This window comes from Cygnus atratus, chromosome 4 (genome assembly GCF_013377495.2).
Source record: "Cygnus atratus isolate AKBS03 ecotype Queensland, Australia chromosome 4, CAtr_DNAZoo_HiC_assembly, whole genome shotgun sequence".
NCBI lineage: Eukaryota > Metazoa > Chordata > Aves > Anseriformes > Anatidae > Cygnus > Cygnus atratus.
Genome location: NC_066365.1, coordinates 48,255,145 through 48,277,603, shown reverse-complemented (window position 1 = coordinate 48,277,603; position 22,459 = coordinate 48,255,145). Strand labels below are relative to the sequence as shown.

General features: G+C 36.1%; 1 protein-coding gene across 11 annotated transcripts in view; it reads right to left on the bottom strand.

The window, feature by feature from the left end:
• Positions 1-22,459, bottom strand: part of DLC1 (DLC1 Rho GTPase activating protein) — a 271,834-nt gene that overhangs the window by 120,056 nt on the left and 129,319 nt on the right. For all 11 annotated transcript variants that reach the window (XM_035550926.2, XM_035550879.2, XM_035550847.2 and 8 more), the window contains one exon: positions 12,034-12,067. In XM_035550926.2, coding sequence (XP_035406819.1) covers positions 12,034-12,067 — 34 coding nt within the window. The remainder of the gene's footprint in view (positions 1-12,033; positions 12,068-22,459) is intronic.

Sequence of the window (22,459 nt, the reverse complement as noted above, 5' to 3'; positions counted from 1 at the left end):
ACACAGATGTAGCAAAGACTTTCCAGATGTGGAACTCTTTCTATGGATCAGTAGTTAGCTCAACTTACTTAGGCTATAATGATTATACTAGGAGGAAAAAAAAAAAGAAAAAAAGAAAGGCTCATTTCTTATCTCACTCTTTTATTTAATTAAATGCAGTTTACTTTGCCGAAGATTTTATCTAGATTTGCTTTATGAGAAGATGTCTGTTTCTTATTCCTCTTAGTTTGTCTAGTGTGGCATACATTGCCTCTCTGGAAACACCTTTGAAATGTACTGCAAAAGTTAATATATGCAGCAGCTTCTGAGATTAGAGCTTTTTTTTTGGCTAGTTTTTCCACCAGCTATACTTAGTCATTAAAAACAAAACAATGCTTAATATATACATTTTTACAGTTGTTAGTACATCTTTTGGTTATATTGTGTTTTTATATTCGTAGATCTTCATGCATTTTTTTTCCTTTGCTGTTTATTCTGCTGATGAATTGCCTCCACTTCCTGTATTCTGGCCATTGATTGATGTTTGCAAAGTCTGAGATACCTGTAACTACTGCTAAAAACTTTCCTAAGGTGTAGAGGACTTCTGCTGTATAAGTTACATAGTATTCTAGATTTGATGATAGATAGTTGATATTGTGTTCTTGAAGAAAATACACGTTTTACAAAATTTAAACACTCAAAATAAAATTACAGTCAGTAATTACATTCAACTTGGGCTGAACATTCAACACTTTTTTCAAACTACAATATACCACTCATATTTAAAAAAAATATTTCAGATTTGGATAGTGACTCACCTACTGCAATCCCAATTTGACACGTTGGGCAAGTTTTGAACTGGTACATTAGATGGTTACAATTTGGGTAAATCTTGTGAAATCAGTGGTAGGACTATCATTAATTTCAGTGAGGAATGGATTATACCTGTCTATTAGTTTGTCTAGACTTCTGAACGCACATAAACCTTTAGCATCCACAATATATTCAGGCAAGGAACCCTGTAGTTTAGTTTTAGAATGCGTGGAGAAATGCCACACCCTGCTTGTTTTGCACCTGTTACCTTCATTTGATGTACCTTCATTTGATGTCCTCTCATTCATTTACAGCAAGAGAAAAGTAACTGTATCTAAACAACAAGTGGTTATCAACACGGAGTAATCAAACAGATACTGTGCTGAGAGATGACCAAAAAATTTGCAAAAACCTTTACTACTCCAACCCATGTGCCAAAAACACTGTTCTTCTTGACCCATTGCTATAGTCTGATCTTGCAACAGTTATTTGAATAGCTGCTAAGACATTTTTTCTACCAATGCTTGCCTGATCCATTATTCAAAACACGGCATCAGCCTCATAGCGAAGTTGTAAGGCTGATATAGAAGCCTGAGATCTTCCTCTAAACAGCTGAAAGAGGTTTTAGGAAAATGTAGAGGTTTTTCCCCATGAGTTTCGTTCAACTTTCCAATCAGTTTCCAGCCACACATGCCCTTATAATGACAAAATTATAGCTGATAAAAATAATTTGATACACCCTTTAAAGTTTTTGCCAGATCAGGTATGAATGTGAAAGAGAGCCCTGCTGAAGACACACTCATGCTGTCACAAAAAAGTTTTTTTTTTTTGGATGATGTGTCTTACTCCACTCAAAGAAATAGTATGAGCTGTAGTGCCAAAATAAGTCCTTGGCACTCTGAATATTTTGGAGTTTCATCTCTATTTTGAGAGCTTCCCATGGTAAATACAAGACCAAAATGGTTTTAATAGTAGATATTGGATTTGTTCTATAAACAGTGCTCAACTGACAGACAGTCTTGACAGAACTCTGTCTTTTTCTTCTTTGCAACATGAAGAAACACTCATTCCAGAATGAAATTGTAAATTAGGCAGTCTGCCTGGAGGCGTGTTTATTTATTTATTTTCTTGCCTTTTAACAGATGTTTTGACTACTGTTCTTCTCTAATTTCAGACCTGTAGTTTCGTGTACATTAAAATCCCTGGTTATTTTCCTCTTTGTCTTTCAATTCTGCTTACATATGATTACAGAGGGATGATGTACCTCAATTAATTTTATTTATTTTCTTTAAAATAAATATATCTACTCTTGTCTTAGCCCTAAGTGCAGCAGCAGGTGCAATTGAATCCAACTGAAATTAATACCGAGTAATTGAACTAGAAGAGGCTATTCACTCAAGAGACTTTTGTAGAAATCCTTTTAGACTTGGATTTAACAAACTTCAACTTACAAAGTTAGTCCAAACTCATGTGACTAAAATGATTACCTGCGTATTTACAGTTTATAGCACATTTGGCAGTTGTGTCCATCACTAAAGTTGGTTTTCCGTTTTTTCTTTAATTATAATACATACAAATTAAGCAAAAATTTTATGCAGTTTGGAAACTTAAAAATTGCTAGAATTATATGGTAAACTGTTGAAAGATTCCTGAAGCTAACAATTATTTCATGGTAATGTTATGAAATTATTTAAGATGCATTCAAGATTGTGTTTTATTATTCTTATCATGCAATTTCAATTAAATTCAAGAGGTAAAACTAAGAAAAGACTTCAGGTGTATTAATCCTTTTATTGACATTACCTGATTTTTTCCTAAATCATCATGAAAAAGAGATTCACTAATAGCCAAAAATCAACACAAATTTAGACTGAAGATGGTAATACAGCAATCTCATGAGACGACTAACTGCATATTAGAATCGTACACTGATTCTATGGTATCTACCCTATGCCAGAGATGCCAGAGAATAAGCTCTTGATTTGATCATTTTATTGCAAATATCAGGAAGCGGCAATCTAATTTTACACAAGCAGTGGTAGAGGAGGTGAGACAATAATTACAGTTGATAGCTAGATGCTATAAGGTATTTCAATATCTACAAGATAATGGAAGCATCTTTTCCGAGATGTGTAGTATCTTTGAGTTCACAGACGATAAGAGATCTAGTCACTTAGGCTGAACATACCACATCTGCATAGAGCAATTCTGACAAGCATCACTTACTATACCAGAAGCCATTCAGAGCACAAGTCAACAACTCTAACAAGAGTCTCAGCAACCTGTGCTGCTGCAATTACATACAGCCATATCATTGCACTGCTGAGGATGGATCCACAACAGAAAAAACACTTTGCCTCCAGGCGTGCCTAATCCAAAGTGTGCTTTTTGGCATCTCTCACCTGAGTTTTCAGCATGTCCTTAGAGGAATGTAAATAAGCATGACTTCTCATCAGACATCAAAGAGCTCTTTCTTTTCCCTAAGGACTTGTGAAATGGAGCTTTTTATTCTAATAAGAGAGGAGTTTAAAGTGTGCATGTAAACACCTAATTTATAAACAACAAAACTCTATGCTGGTTTTGTGGAGTAAAACCCATGTCCCAGGTGATCTGGGATTGATTGAAACTTCCTTATCCTTCAGCTTTAACAGACACTGAAAAGTTGCTGAACTTCCTTAAATGTTCACATAACACAGCTCAGCAATTCAAGTCCTATTTTCAAATCTGATAGCAGGAGCATAACATGATTTTATAGATATTTTAAATGTTATCTAGAAACCTGGAGTGGTAAATAGGAACTTATTTTTATTTTTTTCCCCCAGAACTGACTAGGTATCTTCACTAGTTCTGTGCTGTGTACAGATTCATTTTAAAAGTTCATTTTAAAATTTGGTTCTGGACACCTGTGCTTTTCAGAAGTTGAGTCTATTTTTGGACACTGAGAAAGCAAGCTGATCATGTGATTCCCAAACCACCAGTCACATCACTACTTTGGAAACCGTGGCCTAATGATTATTTGTCAGTATCAGTTAGGTCCAAGTGAACTAGTTTATATTTAATTAGAATCAACACTAGTCTTTACCAAGAACCTAGTCTGAACAAAACTAAGCTGGAAATAACTTGATTAACTAGGTATAACCATTCTCTGTTATTCTTGCTCCAGCCAAAAAAAAGGAAAGGAAGAACAACTTGAACAAGTTCACTTTAATTTAAGCGTTATTTTTAGCCAGGGACTCTTAGTGTCCAGTACGAGAAGAGACCACAAATTGGGCTGAGTAGTATAAAAACTAATGGACCACTGAGCAAAGGATAACTAATTTTATACAGAAAAGCATCTTGATTAGAATTAAACATACTATACTAGCCAGAGTACAGTGAATGCCAGTTTGCAGTCTGCATGGTGGTGCACATTAATTTTATACTAAAACTAATTGTAAAGAGAATTTGCTGAAAGTAACAAATTCATAATTCTGCTGCTGTATTTTCTGCTGTGACAACAAAGAGATCAATCATAAAACATTGTGGGAAACAGTATTTTTGTTTGCAAGTTGGGATTTTATAGTCTGAAAGGGTGGATAAGTATGCGATAAAAATCTGACTGGAGAGGAGCTCTGTGGAAAAGGCCCTGGGGGCCTTGGCAGACTGCGAGCTGAACATGAGCCAGTGGTGTGCCCTGGCAGCAAAGAGGCCTGGCAGCATCCTGGACTGTATCAATAGGAACATGGGCTGTGGAGGGAGGGAAGGGATTATCCTCCTCATTGCTTGTTAGACCATGTCTGCAATCCTGCATCCAGTTTGGGGATTCCCTCCAACAGAAGGATGGCATCAATAAAAGGGAAAAAGACCAGGATAGGGCCACCAAGCTGGTCAAGGGCTGGGTCGCTTAGCTGGTGAGCTGAGGCTGCAGGAGTTGTTCAGTCTGAAGAGATGGCTTCAGGGGAGCTAGAAGCAGCCCCCAGGACCTCACAAGAGGGTACCAAGAAGATGAAGACAGCACATTGTGCATGTAAAGAAGACAAGCGACAACAGGCAGAAAATGAAACCAAAGAGGGTCAGATTGGATAGAAGGAAAACCTTCCCCTCCATGTGGACAGTCTAGCAGTAGAACAAGTTGCCTACAGAACATGCAAGCTCCATCCTCGGATGTTTTCAAGGACAGATGGGGTAAAGTCCTGAGCAGCCTCGTCCAACCTAAGAGCTCACCCTGCTCGAGCAGGAGGTTGGATGAGGTACTTCTGAAGATCCCTTCCAAAAGGGCTGTCCTGAGTTATCCCTTGTTTAACTGTATTTAACTAATAGGTGATGAAGTCTTATGAAACAGTCTTACAGATTGTCAATCTGTGATGAAACTTATATTGTTACTTTCAAAATATGTTTAAGAAACTTCAATGCTAATACCTTTTTTTTTCTCTCTAATCAAATAGTTTCTGGGACAAAAATAACTTGCCATAACAAGGAAAGTATGCATAGCCTTAGAAACACATTGAATTGGACAGCAAAAGGACAGCTGAAAGATTTAGCACAATGACCGGCAGCAGTGATCACTCAGCTAGAGCTACATACATCTTTATTTCTATCAGGGAAATATCTACATTTGAGTATTTGTAGATAGGTATTTAACGCAATTGAACACAATCAAAGAATCTAGAAAAATAGTCTAGCTACAAAAGCATTAAAATGCTCAATATGTACCAACATGATGTAGAAATAATGGCCTATCCATTTCATGGGCCTAAAATAATTTAGTTAAGCTTTTCTAAGTTTTTTTTTTCCCCCTTCCCAGGTTTAAATAGATGAGACCGTGTTAAAGAAATGAACAAAATTGAACATCTTTAATGATAATAACAATATATTTTGATTTTAAAAGTTTTTCCAAAGAAATATAAGAACATGCCCAAACTGAAGGTCCATACTAATATAGGTGGAATAAGAAAACAGAAGCTGGTTAAATTTATTATTATTTTCCTGAGAATCTAATATACAACACATTCTGCTAGTTTTCAGATACTGCAAGTGTACATTATTATTAACGCAGTGCTTTGGTGGAATTCATTTTAAGGTCTTACAGGAACCACTGTTTTTCTGATCCCTATTTACTATTGTTATTTTGCACTGTAAGAGGTTGCAGATGCAGAAAAAAAATTTCCAATAATTATCACTTAGGAAATTCCAGTACAATAAAAAACATTGATGTGGATTTTTAAAATTCATTTCAGTGCTTGAAAAGAGGCGAAAGATCAAAATTAACCTAACTGGTCTGATAACTGACAGTCATACTATCAACACTGATCTCCTTTTCCTTTCCCCATCTCTTGCCCATTCAGGATCAGGCCTTGAAGGTGTGAGCTGCCCTTTTTCAGCGGTACACAGCCTTCTTGACTGCTGGCTCCCCCTTAAAGTACATTCATGCCACATGACACTACACCACTTCTTCTTAAGTCTCAAGAAAGTAATATGCAACAGACAACCATGAGGAGCTTTAGGGACCATGCTGCTTCCATTACCTTTAGCATGGCTTTAAATGGACTTTCAGAGGAAAGATTTGGTCCCAGGATCTACCATCCCTTCTGAAGCCTAAGGGAAATTGCCATGGAACCTTAAGATTAATGAGTCTTTGGCTCCACTACAGTATATTTTAAAAGTTTGTGTGCTTATATGCACATGCATGCAGTGAATATGGCATACATGACTTAAAATGAAGTAATTTATTCAGAATAACAACTATGGTAGTGTGCAGTTAATAAGCTGCTAAAAATCAGCTTCCAAAGATCATAACATCAGCTATTTTGCTGTCTTTAGGAAAAAAGAAAATAAAAATCCAGCAACTAATTATCAGGGATCTGAGAATGAAATGTCAGCTTTCAGTATCCATTGGTATCACAAACCTTTTTTTTTTTCTAGTAATGAAATAAATGACAGTGAAATAGAAATATATCTATTAGCATCTATTAGTGCTTGGCAGACATCCACGCATACTCTGGCAGTATTTCTGAATCTGTTTTCTAGTATGACAGATTGAAGTGCAAGTGCTCACCTGACGTTTTTATTTAGAAAGCAAGCACTCAGCTAAAACAAATTATAACTGTTGCAATATCAACAGTAAAAGAGAGATTACCTAGCTGAGAACTGGTACTTCATATTAAGGTCTCACAAAAACAGTAAATAATATAAGACTGCTGTACTAAAACCAGATACGATACTTATGAGAAGGAAAAACTAATACTTCATTTTCCAGTTTATTCTACAATACTGGCTAGAGATATGATAAAGCAACCAGAAAACTAGTAACTGTGCCAACTGACTTGTATTTCTGTCCAGTGTAAATGGAAACTGGTATCTCATGGCCAGTAAGATTCATTTAAAAAAAATTTTTTTCAAATCTAAGTCTGATCTAGTTTTGAAATAAGTTAGGTACAGATGAACCTTTAATGACGTTATGAAAACGGAGCATCCAGTAGGTACTGCTGATAGAGAGAATTGATTTAGTGCAGCTTAGAAGAAAACAGTAGTGTTAAAACCTGAATCCATGGATAGGAGGAACCAAAAACCACTACACCAAAAATCATACTCTCACTCACGACGAGCTGCAGGTGGGTAATACCAGTCTATAAATCTAGAGCATGCTTGTAAGAACCAGTGGAGATTTTTTTTTTCCTTTTAGATTAGAGCTGCAGCTAAATTTAATTAAAAGAGCTCTACCTAGTGTGCCAAGCAGTTGGTCTTTTAAGTGCTTTGCTTCCTGACAGTGAACCTGTCACTACTGAATGTTCAATGTCCTCCTGCTGCAGACCCGACTCGCCTTGTCATTGCTCCATCACGCCATGTCCTGCCACTCACCTCACTGTGGGGCTGAGCACCACATGTCCACAGCTGCCTGACTCCAGCAATTAGAGTCTGCCAGAGGAAATACCCTGCAGTTAAGGACTCTTATCATCTGTGTATTTTTTTTTCCTTGCGAATCAAAGGAAACCAGGGGAATTAACACCAAAAAACATTGAGTCTGTACTTTATTAAATAGTATCTTTACTACAAATCTAAAGGAGATGTAGAAAAAACTTGTTCACTGCTAGGCCCATATTGTAATACTAATATCAAGAAACTTTCTAACACCTCACATTGACCAGAGATTTGATGTGGCTACTGTCTTTGAGCATGGTTAATACCTTATCCTCTTGCTTGCTGGTCACAGAAACAGGGGCAAGAAATGGGCCATCCTATCTGTTCTACTCCATATCAAAGACTGGCACTTATTTATGCAAAAGTAGACCTCTCTAAATGAGTAGTGCATTGGTAAAAGGGTATGTGGTGAGATTCACCCAAAGAGGTTTTGCACTTTTTCCATAGTACCTCTTAAAAGCAGGAGGGAATATACACTGGCAGAATCAGTTAGACTCTTAATCTCTTTCACTTGCTGTTCTGCTATGGACTTCACTGTTATAGATGAGTAGTGCCACTTGCACTTTTATGAGTTCTGTGTTTTTGAATTGATCCTAGTGTGTATTTAAGAGCTAAAACTTAGTACTTTTATTTTTAGAGCAGCAACTCTTCCAAAAGTCTGTTCAACCAGAATACGACAGGGCAGTTTTCTTATGCACAGGAAAAAAATATTTATTATAATACTGAACATAATGGAGCAATGGTGTTAATATTTATTTAGGGCTAGACTAAACTTTCTGCCCTGTTTATGTGATAGCACATAGTTTCATCACCTGAAGAGAAATAAGCTGTGTCAGTCCCTGACCAGATGTGGATATTCACTCTGCCCCTCCTGCTGGCTCTGTTGGAGCAGTAATATTTGTAAGTTACAGACAGACAGAGTTCACTGTTCCCTACAAATATTTGAGGATAAATTGGGAAATCATGAAGTAGGTTCACAAAGAGACATAGACCAGGCAATACTTCACTTTTGTTTGTGAACATGGCTCCAGAAGTTAAGTTAGCTCTGACTTTGGGGCCTCACAGTTCATTCACTGTAATGAATATTGGTATCTGTCAAAGGACCCATCCTGACTCTACAGTTAGTTAGTGGAGAGCTAACAAATAACATGCATAAAGTCTGAAGTGTCAGCATTTGATTCACTGATGTGAATCACATTTAGACAGGGGAACCAAGGGTTTCTATGTTGATTATTTTTAAAGTCTAAAAATCGAACTAGGACCACTACTTCTGACACAGACCCCTTTATTATGGACAGGTGAAATGAAACCTCTGTCTCTCAAATTTCATTCTCAAATTCTGGCCATGAGCTGTGATAAAAACTACAATAGTCAGCAAGACAAGTAAAGATATGGGAATACATAAATTACCCAAAAGAAAGAAATCTGCATCTGAAAAGAGTTTTGAACCTGGCTGCTGGCCTGCCTCCTTGATTTAGGTGCTAATAATCCAAGCCCAGAGTGATCTTTGGGCTTGAACCGCCACTTTCCCCAACTGTGCATGTTGCTTGATCTTCTACCTTAAAAGAGCTCTCTGAAAGATTATTTTTTTCCCACCATTACCAGAAGTGTCAACAACATTGAGATTTCTTAAGAAAAAAAGAAAAAAAAGCATTTAAAAGCATTTCTGACTAATAACTGATGACCAGTACATCATTTGCAATGCCCTAATTCACACAACTTGAAGCAATAGTGTACATGGTCAGGCATGACTGATGTCATACTCAATACATGGGTCATTTATAGATTTTTGCCAAGGGGACTCTGCAATTGCAGGTTTTACTGCACTTTCCATGGGAGGAAAAAAAACACAAAAACAAAAACCTCATTATGCAACTCTTGAGTTATTAATTGACAAAGAAGCAATGTTTTTGGATTATATTTGACTTTGCTCTAAATTTAATGATAGCTTTTTTTCTTAAGAAAAAAGTACACCACCTTAAAACTTGCATCTAACATACCCTAAATATACTTCAGGATGGAAAACATATAAAGTTGATTAATTTTGAGCATTAAGAACTGCTATAATCAGTCAGCAACGTGTGAACTTCTAAGCTGCTTAAGCAGCTTGGTCTATTTACGGTCTAAATATTTGGTTGTCTATTGGAAAATCATTGAAAGTTTCTGGAATCTACAGAATACTAAGTCTTGTAAAAAGAGGTTTTTTTTTTTTTTTTAATATCTAGAATTTCTGAACCAGAAACATTGAAATAAACAGCCTATTTTCTTGTACTTCTCATTCCAGTCCTAGATGAAGCTAAACAGTATTACATAGGAAGGAGGGAACTATTACTTTAAGTTCTCAAAATAAGAAAAGATGTTTGACCAGGCATTTTGAGTGAATTTTAAAAAACAATTTTAATGTCACAATCCAAGCTTTTTATCCTTGTGCTCTTAGCAGTGTTAGAAGTAAAATAAAACAGCCCTTTCTTTTTGTTCTGTAATGCACTTTATTCTGTTTGTAATAATATAAACTAAGAAGAGTTTGATTGCTAGTATTTTCAAACAAATAACAAGATTAGTATTTGTTTTGTTCTCTTAGAGATACAAATACTCAATTATTTTGTGAAGGCCTTCACACCATACTTAATGGCTTTGTCTTTCATTCGTTTTGCGTAATGTTTGCGTAATGATTTGGTGAACTGTAAGCAGCAGCAATCAAACAAACACTATTTAGATCACAGAACATGAGACCTGAATGTCTGAGTCAAGATACATTTGCATTCGACAAAAACAGCACGAGCTACAGTCGGACATGTGATTTCAGTCAATGGATCTGATCTAAACAGTCACCTCCCTAATGTATGCTCAGTATTTCCAAAAAACATCATAACCTCATGAGCTCCTGAGCTGAAAAAAAGTAAAACAAAAGCTAAAACTGATAAAAAAAGGCAACCACATTACCATTCAAAATCCAGTTTGTGCTCAAGTACAGGAAAATGTAAGCAAACTAATTCCACGTGGCATGAAGTTCTACTTAATGTTTGTAGACACTGAAAAATTAAGCATAGAGCTATGAGTTTTATTTTTGATTCTGCAAGATATTAGCTATGACAACGGCAAACATTCATTCTGGCTTTATTCCTGCAATATGAAATTGAAGAAGTTGTTACACCTTTACGGCCTGGAGATTTTTTTAAATGACTTTCAGATATCTTATCATCTTGAATAGTAAATATTGCTAAAGATGTACAAAAACAGAGTGCTGGATGCCTGCTGGACAACAAATTTGAAATTAGCTACACACAGTAGTGCCAGATACTGCCATTGTCACTTGCAAAGTATGCCAGTTTGCATGCATGGACATAATTTAAAGGACATAGCTAAATGAGACCCACCTCAGAAGAAATACAAAAATAATACCACCTATGAAATCTATAAAGAAAATGCTTCTTAAACATGGGCCTTGGTTTGGGAATTATTTAACCTCATCCTCTCACTTAATAAGCAAAAGAAAAGAAATAAGCCAAACCAGGATAATACAATAAATAAAAATAACTAAATATATAATCAGACATAGGTCAGAATGCCAAGTGGTATATGGATATTTTGAGGCAATTGTGAAGGTCTAGCAGCAAGCTATCAATTAAAATACACGACTAAGAAACCAACTGAAACACTAGAGAGCTATAGAACTAAGAGCTGGAGCGTTCTCAAGCGTTCATCACAACACCATATCCATTCGACAATGTTTCCTTATGTTTTTCACTAAGCTCACTAATATATTTCACGTACCAACACCAAGGTACACGTAGTATTCATAGACCACATATAACAGACAAGAATAGAAAAATCACTTTTTAGTTTTGTGGAAGAATTTTCTCAAAAAGAGAAAAATTCTCATCTACAACGAAATACTCCAGAAAAAATCAAAGCTTCCTGTCATACTTATAGCCAGCAAAGTTCACAAGAAATCAAATCTCACTGACCTGAACAAACCCATTCGCATCTGTGTTTTTTAATCAAGACACCAAGTAAGTCACAATAGGTTTTAACACCAAGTAAGAAGTTAGCATCTAGAGGACAACTAACATGTAAGGTACAGCTGCAGTTCAACCAGGTGCTTTGTAGGATAACATCAAACAGCTTTATTAGCATCTCACAGAAAGGTGGACGTCTTCTCAGAAAGAGAGAATATCCTATTCAGGAAGCAATGAATAACATTTACAGACATTTCTCGGGTCTGTAAACTTATACCTTCAAAACCTCAAGGACAAAGAGACTTTTACCACTTAGTTAAGTAATGCTGTATTCCAGGAAACAAATGCAAGGAAACAAGAAAAAAAAAAGTAAATATTTACTCACCAGCCTTCTCCTTCTCTGAAATAACTGGCATAGCCTGAAGGGGGAAAAAAAAAAAAAGAATTAGGAAAGAAGGTAAGAGATGGAGTTAAGATGATATTCCAATGATTACATTTTGAATAATCATCCTAGAAAACATGCCCACAAAATTCCATTGGGAAATTACTGAGTAATTCTGAAGGAGTGAAAAAAGAAGATGAAATAAAACACAAAAATCTTTCTCCTGAGGAAGTCAAGAATAATTCTGCCATTGAGTTCATGAAACCAGGACTTGTGCTAGAACAGGAAAGACAACCAAACAGAGGAAGTAAAGAATGAGTGAATTAAGTATAAACAGAACAGAGCAGTCAGGACAAGAGAAGGAAAGATGGGAACAGGCTACGATCACTTTTTAATTTTAAGCTTTCTTAGCCAAAACAAAACAAGATGTGAAGGTATTCTTTAAGATAAGCTTAGAAGACAAAATTCAGATAACCAGTCATTGACCATTGAGGTGTGGCAACAAACAGTGTCAGCACTGAAATCATAATCTGTGGAAAGAGACAATGGTTTGATGGGGAAGGCCTTTGTAGGGTTGAAAATGCAAGCCCAAGATCAACTGCTGTGACTCAGTGGACTGGCAGAAAGCAATTATAGAACTCAATGGGGATATGACAGAGTGGCGAGTACAGAAGATAATTTCTCTGGTGGGTTTATGACAAACTTAAATGGATTTTAATAATGTTGTCTATAACTGCAGTGTGAGTCACCAGTAGTGCCTTTGACCTGGATGATTACTTCTGAATTTTTATAGCCATAAAAGAGAGTGATAATCAGCTCTACTGTTATTCATATTAGCAGGCAGGAAACTTTGTTTTTAAAACATTGTTGACCTTGTCATTTGTTTCTTCCAGTTATTTCCCCAAAATATTAGTTTTTTAATTGTAAACTAATATGTTTTGGTGATCATCAACCAAACATAATTTTTTGTAAGTTTTTTAGATGTTAGGTCTAAATGTTGTTAAAGACTTTAAGTGGGTTTAGTTCAGGTAAGAAGTAGCTGGAAATACACAGAATCATATAATGCCTCAGGACAGACGTGTAAGTCACAAAGTTAGTACTTCTGTTACTTAGGATGAAGAAGCATAAAATATCAGCATCAAAAAAATGAAAATAAAATATATTCTTTAGAACAGAACAGGAATCATTTTTTCCCTAAGGAATATTGATTCTTTTAGAATGTTGATTCTTTTAGTTGCAAGCAAACAAATAACATGAATGTTTGACTTAGAACACGTTATTGTAGCACACTTATAAATCCCAAATCCATTAAAACAGTGAGATAAAATGATGTTTTTCCTAAAGTCATGTATATAAACAAGCCTTACTCATTAATTAAGAATTTGTGTCATTTTTAGTCAAAGGTTTAGATTTACTTAGTTTACAGAAAATTGTAAGTTTTCCTATTTTATTAAAATATTGTAAATTAAAGGCCCTGATTTTTAATGTCTTTTTTCTAATCTTTTTCCACAAAGATACATACTTGAAAGCATTGTCCTAAATGTATATTTTCTAAACAGTGTAATTCTACTGAATCAAGATGCTTTTTTTTTTAATTATTATTATTCTGTTCTTGGCAAAGAAGTAGAATGAGCTAAAAATTCTGACAGAATGTTCTATTGCCGCTTAAAAGCTGAGAACAAAATCCTAAATGAACATAACATTTCTTGAAACTTTTAACTAATGTAAACAGTGAGTGGGTCTCATCCAACACCATCTCAGACACCCCTATTATTGGTTTAGTTTTTTGTTAATACAGCCACATATGCTGCTTACATGCTGCCCAGTGGGAGAACGTGGCTGTTACTTATGAGAAACGCTCTCATCTCCAGTACAGTTTTGAATTCTCTTGGGACCTTCCTCCAATGAGTTCCATATGGTCCAAATGAATTGCATTCCCAGGAAGTGATTTAACATTTCTGGCAATGGAGCAATTAAGCCAGATTTTCCTGCTTGGCCAGATGGGTTCACTGTAATTTCACATTATTTTTCACTCCTCACAGAACTGAAAAACTTCACTAACAATTTCCACATGATTAGGGCACTTTTTTTTTTTTTTTTTAAATAACACTGCCCCCCCCCCCCCCCCTCCCCCCCCCCCCCAAAAACAACCCCAAAAGCCAGCTATGCTCTTTTTATATTCCCTCAGATATCAACACCCCCCCAAAGTCAGACTTCTTTCTATATTTTTAATAGCATGTGCCCTTAGCAGCACCAAGCCAAGGTTGGGGGGAAGTTGGGGGGAAGGAGGGGAAGGAAATCCCTCTAGAGGACTAACCAGGTATGACTTGCTTATCAGATCATTGCTGAAATATACCTAAGACTGTTTTACACTAAATAGTGGGATTTTACCCTAGTTAAAACTTACTTCAAATGCCATATTTAATATTTCTGTATGCATCCTTGCTCTACTGCAACTGATTCCCTGTAAATGCATTGTCTGCAAATACGACTGTAAAGAGTGAGTAAACTATATTGATGGGACATTTTAATTTAAAATTGCAGTTGCTTTGCTCAGACATAAATGAATATCTGCTACACTGGGTTGAACAACCATTTCCTTTGAATTTTATTAGAAGTTTGGTAGAAGACGGTCATCTGGTTACAAACAAAACGGTGGAAAATTCTAGTAAATTTAAACTTAAAATCAAGATTTTTGCTCACATGAAAAGCTTTATTTGACCAAAGCTGGAATATCTGATTTTTGAGCTCTTAAGAGTATTTTAAACAGGAAATAGAAATAAATATGTTAAAAAGCCTGTCATTGCAGATGGTGATCATGAGAGATTCATCATGGACAGGTTGACACAAAATACTTTTTTGTCTGTTTTCAGACAAAGTGGAGGAAAGACCAGGGATACTGGATGTTTGAACAAGCAATTCCGTACAGCAATATGAACTGCACCCAATATTGTCTACAGTTTTTCCACTACTGAAAGAGGAAAAAAAATAAAAAAAATCCCCCGACCCTGTTAGCTTCCTTCTATAACGGAGGCTGAATTTTGACTGAATTCAGCAAAAATACTTAGCACTGTAGGTTTCTATAACAGAAGCAGTACAGTCAGTAGATGGACGCAGTGCCTCAGTTTTAAAAGGGGAAGGTGTTATCTGCAGAGAAGAGCAAGTGTATTTGGGAACAGCAGGAACCTGAATGCAACTTGACTCTCCCATAACTATAGTGCAAAACCATACTTTTTTTTTTTTTTAAAATACTGATCCAAAATCTGCAGACAAAACCATTATGAATTAAGGTAACTATCTTTTTGTTTCCTTGCATTCACTAAACAAACAGCTGTATCATGACTGAATCTTCTGCAAAAGGCTACAATAGATAGGAAAGTTTTTATATAACCTAGCAATAAACTTCAATTTTCCAAATGAGATTCTTTATTTTAAAAAGTGACTTAATTCACACTCCCTACCTCCTGAATAATAGGTCTAAATTTATGTTCTGTTACAACAATAATAGAGAAAGTACATTTGGCACTACATGAATCATCTTCAGTACTGCCAAACATCCACGATGAATATTTGACAAGGCCCTTCCATCACTAAAAACTGTCAGCTATCCAATCTTTTTTCATGCATGTATTTGAATAGACAATTAGGTAGAAGTTAATAGAATGCTTCCTGCCAGTTATCAATGGCTCATGGAAAGGTTAGGTTCAAAAGTGATCTCAAAGATTTCTAGATTTCCCTCATCTAAAACGCAGTTAGACCGGAGAGTTTTGCCTGTGGGGGTAATATCTTCTACTGCCCAGAGTGAAAGGAAGACTCCAGGATACCCATTACTATACCGGGATTTGACTAGAAAGAGAAAAATCCAACCTTTATATAATTGTGGGCAGGTGCATCTATTGCTGAGCTTAGGCTCTTGCAAATCCACCACCTTATTTTTTGGAAGCACTTTTATGGTGATCACCTGTTATTGCTGCAATTAAAAATCATGGTCTAAATTTTCACCTTACTGGATGCTACATGCAAAAGTAGCAGTAAGACCTATGTTAAATGATTTGCTTTAAAAACAAATCATCATGTTCTTTTTCTAGAAATCTGGAAATCAAATATTGCATTAAGAGCAAAAAAGACCAGCTTCTAACATTTTTTTTAAATGAACTGATTTTGAGACCAGAAACAATTATGTAGGTTGAAATACATCTGTTGTCTTCCTTATGCCCAAATGATCAAAACAGTCAAAAAAAATCAAAATTCTCTAAAGAATTTTAAAAAAGAATCTGCTTAGCTTCTCACAAGAAAGTCAGTTCGGTGACATCAACACAATATACTATTACCAAGGAAGGACTGGTGAACCAAAGACAGACAATTCTCTCTTCCAGTAAAAAAAATGGACAATCTTGTACTTGAAAGTTGATGTCATCAATGCTCAGATAGAAAGCAGATTTTAAGCATTATATAACTTCTCAAACATTGTATGTTCTGTATCACCTGGAGCCCTAAAATAGATTTTATTTTATTTAGAAGGTATACTCTAGTTTTCTTAATTCAAATAACTCGTAGTTAATTTTAACTGGGTTATTTTATGGAAGAAAAATCCATGATCACTCAGATGGCTTAAAATTAGGGAAATACTGCAGTTCATAACCTGGAGTTTCCTCAGTTATATCCTCATTATAAAGTATTGAATTAATATCTCCACTGGAAAAGTGTAAGCCAAATCCTTTAGTGTTAATGAACTCGATTTGGAAAGCAAATGTTAAAAAACCTAAACACTAGCATTTAACTGAAGTCATAGCAATAACGTCAGAGAAAAGAAATATTGGCTTATAATTCAGAATTATTAATTTTCCACAAGTTTCACAAAAATTATTTTAAACAAGTTTTCAACTCTCTGCAGTTTTTACCCTTTGGTTATTATTTTCATCTGGATACAGAAAGAGAAAAGAGAAAAACCACCAACAACTTTCAGGACAGACCAGCTTTAGAAGTGGAATTCTGCTCAGGTCTTTCTTCTTTGTGGTCTTTCATCTTACTGAAGATTGCAATTACTAAAAGTAGAGCAGAAGGCAATTAAAATCCACCCAACAATAAAGCTGCATGAATTCATTAACTGAATTTTAAAATAGAACTAACATCACATTCAGAATTCTGGCTAAATTTATGACAAGTCTATGAATTTTGTTCTAGTAGAAGTACAGAGCCGTATGCTTGCCTGCATATGTTGTCCTTCAGCCAGTTGCATGCCTCTCCCCAGCCACTTTTTTGCTGCCTAGGTATTTCTGTTTGTTTGAGCCTCTTTATGCCACTGAGGTCATGCACAGAGACCCCTTCTAGTTAGTGCTGGATGGTTGGCAGTTCTCCCTCCCTGAGCCACTTGCCAAGAGCACGCGCTTGGGGTGGTCTGGTAGCTTCCTACATCTTCGTCATTCAGCTGGCATAGCGTGACTCTTGCTGGATTGGAAGTGCAAAAACAAAGATGCAGGATCACTGTCTTGCACTGTGTTTGGTGTTACGATGGGCTTGCCATAGATCACGGTAAGCTTCCAGCACTCTGAAGTCTGTCAGGATCACATACAGCTGGTTTATATGACAGATAACAGCAACAGCCTGTCTGCAGCTTGTCCTCCATTAAGTAGAATTTAACCATAGTATAGAATAAAGTCCTGTCTCTTTAGGGGTGCTTCTGAAGACTTTAGCCTTCAAAGCAGCAGCTGGGAACTTCTCAGTACCCTGAGAGTCTTCACCACACATTTGTGGGGAAAAACCAAAAAAAAAACAAAACAAAAAAAAACACAAAACAACACACCCACACACCCTAACAATCACTAATTAAGTAGCAGTTGTCAGATCTCACATTATTTGCATATCAGGTCTTGAAATAAAAACAAATGCGTAAAATAAACTTGGTTTTGATACTTCCCAGAACTTCTCTAGATGAAGAACTCTGTTTCCACTTCAGCTGCTCTTTAAATCCTGAGCTAGACATACAGCCCTTAAATGAGGGATCAGTTAAATTTTAGTTTAATGTTAAGGAACTTTTATATAGCTTCTGATAGTAACACTGTGTGCTTCCCTCCAGTTCCACCAAACATATACATCTCTTCCCTAAAGGAAATATAACTTGAATGTTAACACCAAAGCTGAGATGTGACACACTACCTCTAGAACTGGAGCAGCCCCAAGAGTACTCATGCTTTTCATCAATCAACAGAGGTTCTATTAGGGTTCATTTACACATACAGAGCTTTTTCCCAAGCTCAGAAGTCATTTGTTTAGCTAATGTTTATCTTATAAAACCTTTTACAATAACAAACACATCAATAAACCCTGAAACATTGGCAAAGCTGAACTACTTGAGAACCAAAGGGCACCCAGCTCTAAGGCAGCAGTAAGAGATGATTAAAATCTCATGTTTCCCATTTGTTTCAACATCATATAATGTCTACAAATGTGATTTTGCCTTAAAGCCCTTAAATCTGGAAAATGCTTCCGCATGGCTGACAAGAATCCCAGGTGATTTTACTCTTTTCTCATCTCTTTATGTATGAGACTTACAACCTTAGAATAATTCCATGCTTCATAGAAATAAAAAAAATCTTTCAGTCATGTGATGATAGAAAGTGAAATGTTACACAATGACTAAGTTACCTAATACTTTGAGTACCTACTTCCAGAGTAAAAGAGGAAATTAAAAACATCATTTTACCATTCCGAGAACGCTCAGAGAAAATAAAGGAGCAACTCCTACCCTTCATCCCAAGAAAAGAAAGTCATTCTTACTAATTTTGAAGGCTGTAGATGGGAAAATCAGTAAGCTTGTCCCATTCCAGCAAGTGCCAGTCTAGAGAAATTCGGAAGCTGTATGTTCATGAGCTAACTGAGAGCAGATTAGCAATATAAATCATCAGGTATGTAAACGAGCAATCTGATTCTAGTGCTCTTTCCATGAGGTCAGCCCAAATCTACTAATTGATTGCTATCTACGTTTTTAAAATTCGCTAAAATTAGTCTCCTGGATCTCTCTGGGTTTAGCAGGAATATCTTCTTATTCGAGTTTCTTGAAATATAACGGATTGGTATTTATGCTACTTAGGGAAGATCTTACTATGTTAACCTTTATATTCTGAAAAAGAAAATCAGATGTAGAGCGTTGTAGCAACTGATTGATAATTACTGGGAGGGAAGCAAACTGTTGACACTTACTCACACTCTGATCCTGTTTGAGTTTACTCTTGAATCTCTGCAGGTAACCCCAGCTGGCTATTCTTCTCATTGTCAGCAGCTGCAGGCTGCCTTTTTTTTTTTTTTTTTTTTTTTTTTTTCCCCTCCTCCTTTCTCTCAAAATAAAAAAGCAATCCCCAAGAAACTAATTTTTAAAACCTGCTATGTATGCTTTGGCACAAATCTTTATGTTAATAATCTCATGTGAATTCAGTGACTGTGATAGTACATTTGTTCAACCAGGTGGGAAAGGAACAAAAGCAGATCCCTACAGAGGCTCTTGATCTTGAACTTCATTCAGGCATAGAAGAATAAATTCCTACAAAAGCTGTATCTCTTCTTTCATGATGAAACCCTTACTTTCTACAGAAGATCACAGCTCTTTGCTCAGGAGCTGAAGAGTCACATAATAGCAATGCTAATCATAAGGTGATGGAGAGAGGAGGTGGGTAGCATGCCAGACAGAATCAGCAATAGTTTTGGGAGAGCCACTGGGGGATTTTAATCTGGAATAAAGAGCATCTGACTTTGGCAGGTATTAGAGGTGATCATAAGAGCGTAAGTGCAAAGTTAATGTATTTCCTTAAGTTATCATTGAGACAGCTAGGTGTGATAATTGCCACATCTTCTTGGTTTACTAAAACGTGAAGCAAAATTGATTAAAATAAATGACCCTGTTTGCTTTTACAAGTAGAAAGCAAATGACAAGAAGTAGAAGCACATAACCACAGTAGCTTTGTCTTGGGGAAGAGGGGGAGGTTGAAGGAAAGGGAATAAATTCTCAAATATGCTATCTGGATCTTGTTTGTCTATTTGATCATATTCTTGGTATCTCATTTTGTTCATGCTCCAACTCATAGTGAGTGTGAGTTTAAAAATCACCAAACGCTACTGTGACCTTACGCTATTTCTCTAAGTCACAGAAGAGAAGGATAGCTGAAAGGAAATAGAGGTTCTTGGGGTATTCTGCATGTGCTAGCCTTTAAGTGCTGTTCAAGGTTGGGGGTGACAGATACAGTAAAACAAAAAGACATCTTGTGAGTGAAAAATTAAGAAAACTGCTTTCCAGTTCATTCAAGAACTTCCGTTTCTTTCAAGATTTTTTTTTTTTTGATTAGGAAATGTATTGTTTATATGAAAATAACTCCCCTTTTTCCATTAGGGAAAGGAGAGGAAAAAAAAAAAAAAAGCAAAAATATGTAACAAGGAAAGATGAGAAGTTCTTTATCACTGAGAAAAGAAACAGGAGCGATGTCTCCTAAAAGGGCCTAAGGAGATGACGCACAGTAGTTTTTTTAATCCAAATATAACAATGAAAGTTCTAAAAAATACTCCAATCCCATGAAAACTCTCTTTGGAAAACAAAACATTCATCTGCACAGCTGTTTTATGCTAAAATGCTTGTAACCAAATCCTTGTTCTTTTGTTTGAGGAAAGAAATATATAACCATTTCTGCTTTAATACCAAAACTCTGCTCAAACTGAGTATCAAGTTTCCTTTGCTTGTATAGCCAAAAGCGTGGTTCCCCTGGTATGGTTAATAAACCAGACAAATGCATATTTCATCTTCCATATAGTTTCCTCAGCTGGAATTATTACCAGCATAAGCAGTGCTCCAGGTCTGGTGTACATTTCTTCTCCTATTACATTTCTTTAGGATCTTGCAGCTCCTTGCTTAACTCAGTAATGCCCGAGCAAACTTTTCGTAGTCCATACCTACATGAACAGACACAGGCACAGAGAACCCACATGCTACGTATCTTCCATCTCTGTGCAGTGATGCCATTTTATTCCCAGGTACTATCTGTCAAGCTAGAATCTCTGATGTCATAAAAATCCAGAAACCAATAGAAGTGCTCATGTCTATAAAACTTCTCATGCTGCTGACATATTTTCCATGTCTGGGAGGAAGGAAGACATATTTTACACCTGGGAGATGTTTTGCAGTCAACTGTAGTGAACTCTAGATTTCATTCACCACCTCAAGGTTCAACCATAGAAATGGCACTATATTTTTTCTTAATTAACAGGTATGATCTTTTTATATTCAAACAACAGCTAACAACAGCTTGTGAAGGATACGTTCTGTCTGCAAATCCTTTATCTTATAAACTCCTTTTATGGGATACTTAAAAGTTGGGTATATTCAATATTGGCATTCATTTACCTAATACAAGTTCCAAGCAATATTATTTTCTATAAAAGAATTTCCATTTTGATGATATCTTTCTAATTAGTGGGGAAAAAAAGAAAAAAGACAAATTAGTACAGATACAGAACAGAATTCTGCTAAAGTCAGTCAGATATTTGCCAATTATTCCAGTAAGCGAAGCCTCAAGTTGACACTGCCTGACTCAAAACCTTCTCATTTATGTTGTCTCCATTCCCTTTTGAAAGACACAGTTCTGTGTGTGCATATCTGCACAGAAATTTATATCTACCACTAAAAGTAAGGATTTGTATCAAGCCTTTTACTAATCACTACATTTACTATGAAGACAGTCTTTCTAAGATCCTTCCTTTTCCAGAAGTTTCAAAATTGGTCTTCTTTCAAGGTCATTTTATTTATTTATTTTGTTTTGAATTTTATTTTTGGTTTCTGCAGGCACTAAGCAAAGAAGTATCTCATCAACATTTGTGTTCCCACGCTATTCCCATGAAAATCTCACTCGGGCTTGCAAACAGATGCATTGCAGATCCTGAGAGTAATAAGTGGGTCCAATTCTGTGAAGTGCTGGGCATTTTTTTGTGTTTCCCCAGGACCATACCCTAACAGAACAGTTTCTTTCTGAATTGTTTCAACTTTCCCAAACTTTGTGTGGCATAGTACAAAAATGTAGTTCACAGTTTCTAAGCTTTCAAAACTTTCCAGCGGGAAACAGCACACAAGAGTCCAAGCACACTCTTGGCTTTCATACTAATACCAGTCCCCTGAGGAGAGTTTGACTTATTCCATATTTTAGTTAAGAGGGACTATTACAAGTATGAAACATTTTCTGCAAAAACACTTTTGACTGAATCTCATGTTCACACTCAACTCTACTAGAACCAATATTTCACAAGCATTTAAAAATATTCCTGGCCATTAACAATGGTGCAAAGAACACCAGAAAGCCACAAATCCTGTTTCACCGCATGAAAAGAGTAGGTGCTTTTTGCAAGCAGATAGTCTGCAGACTGGCAAAGTAGATTTCTGGCAAAATAGATGTAT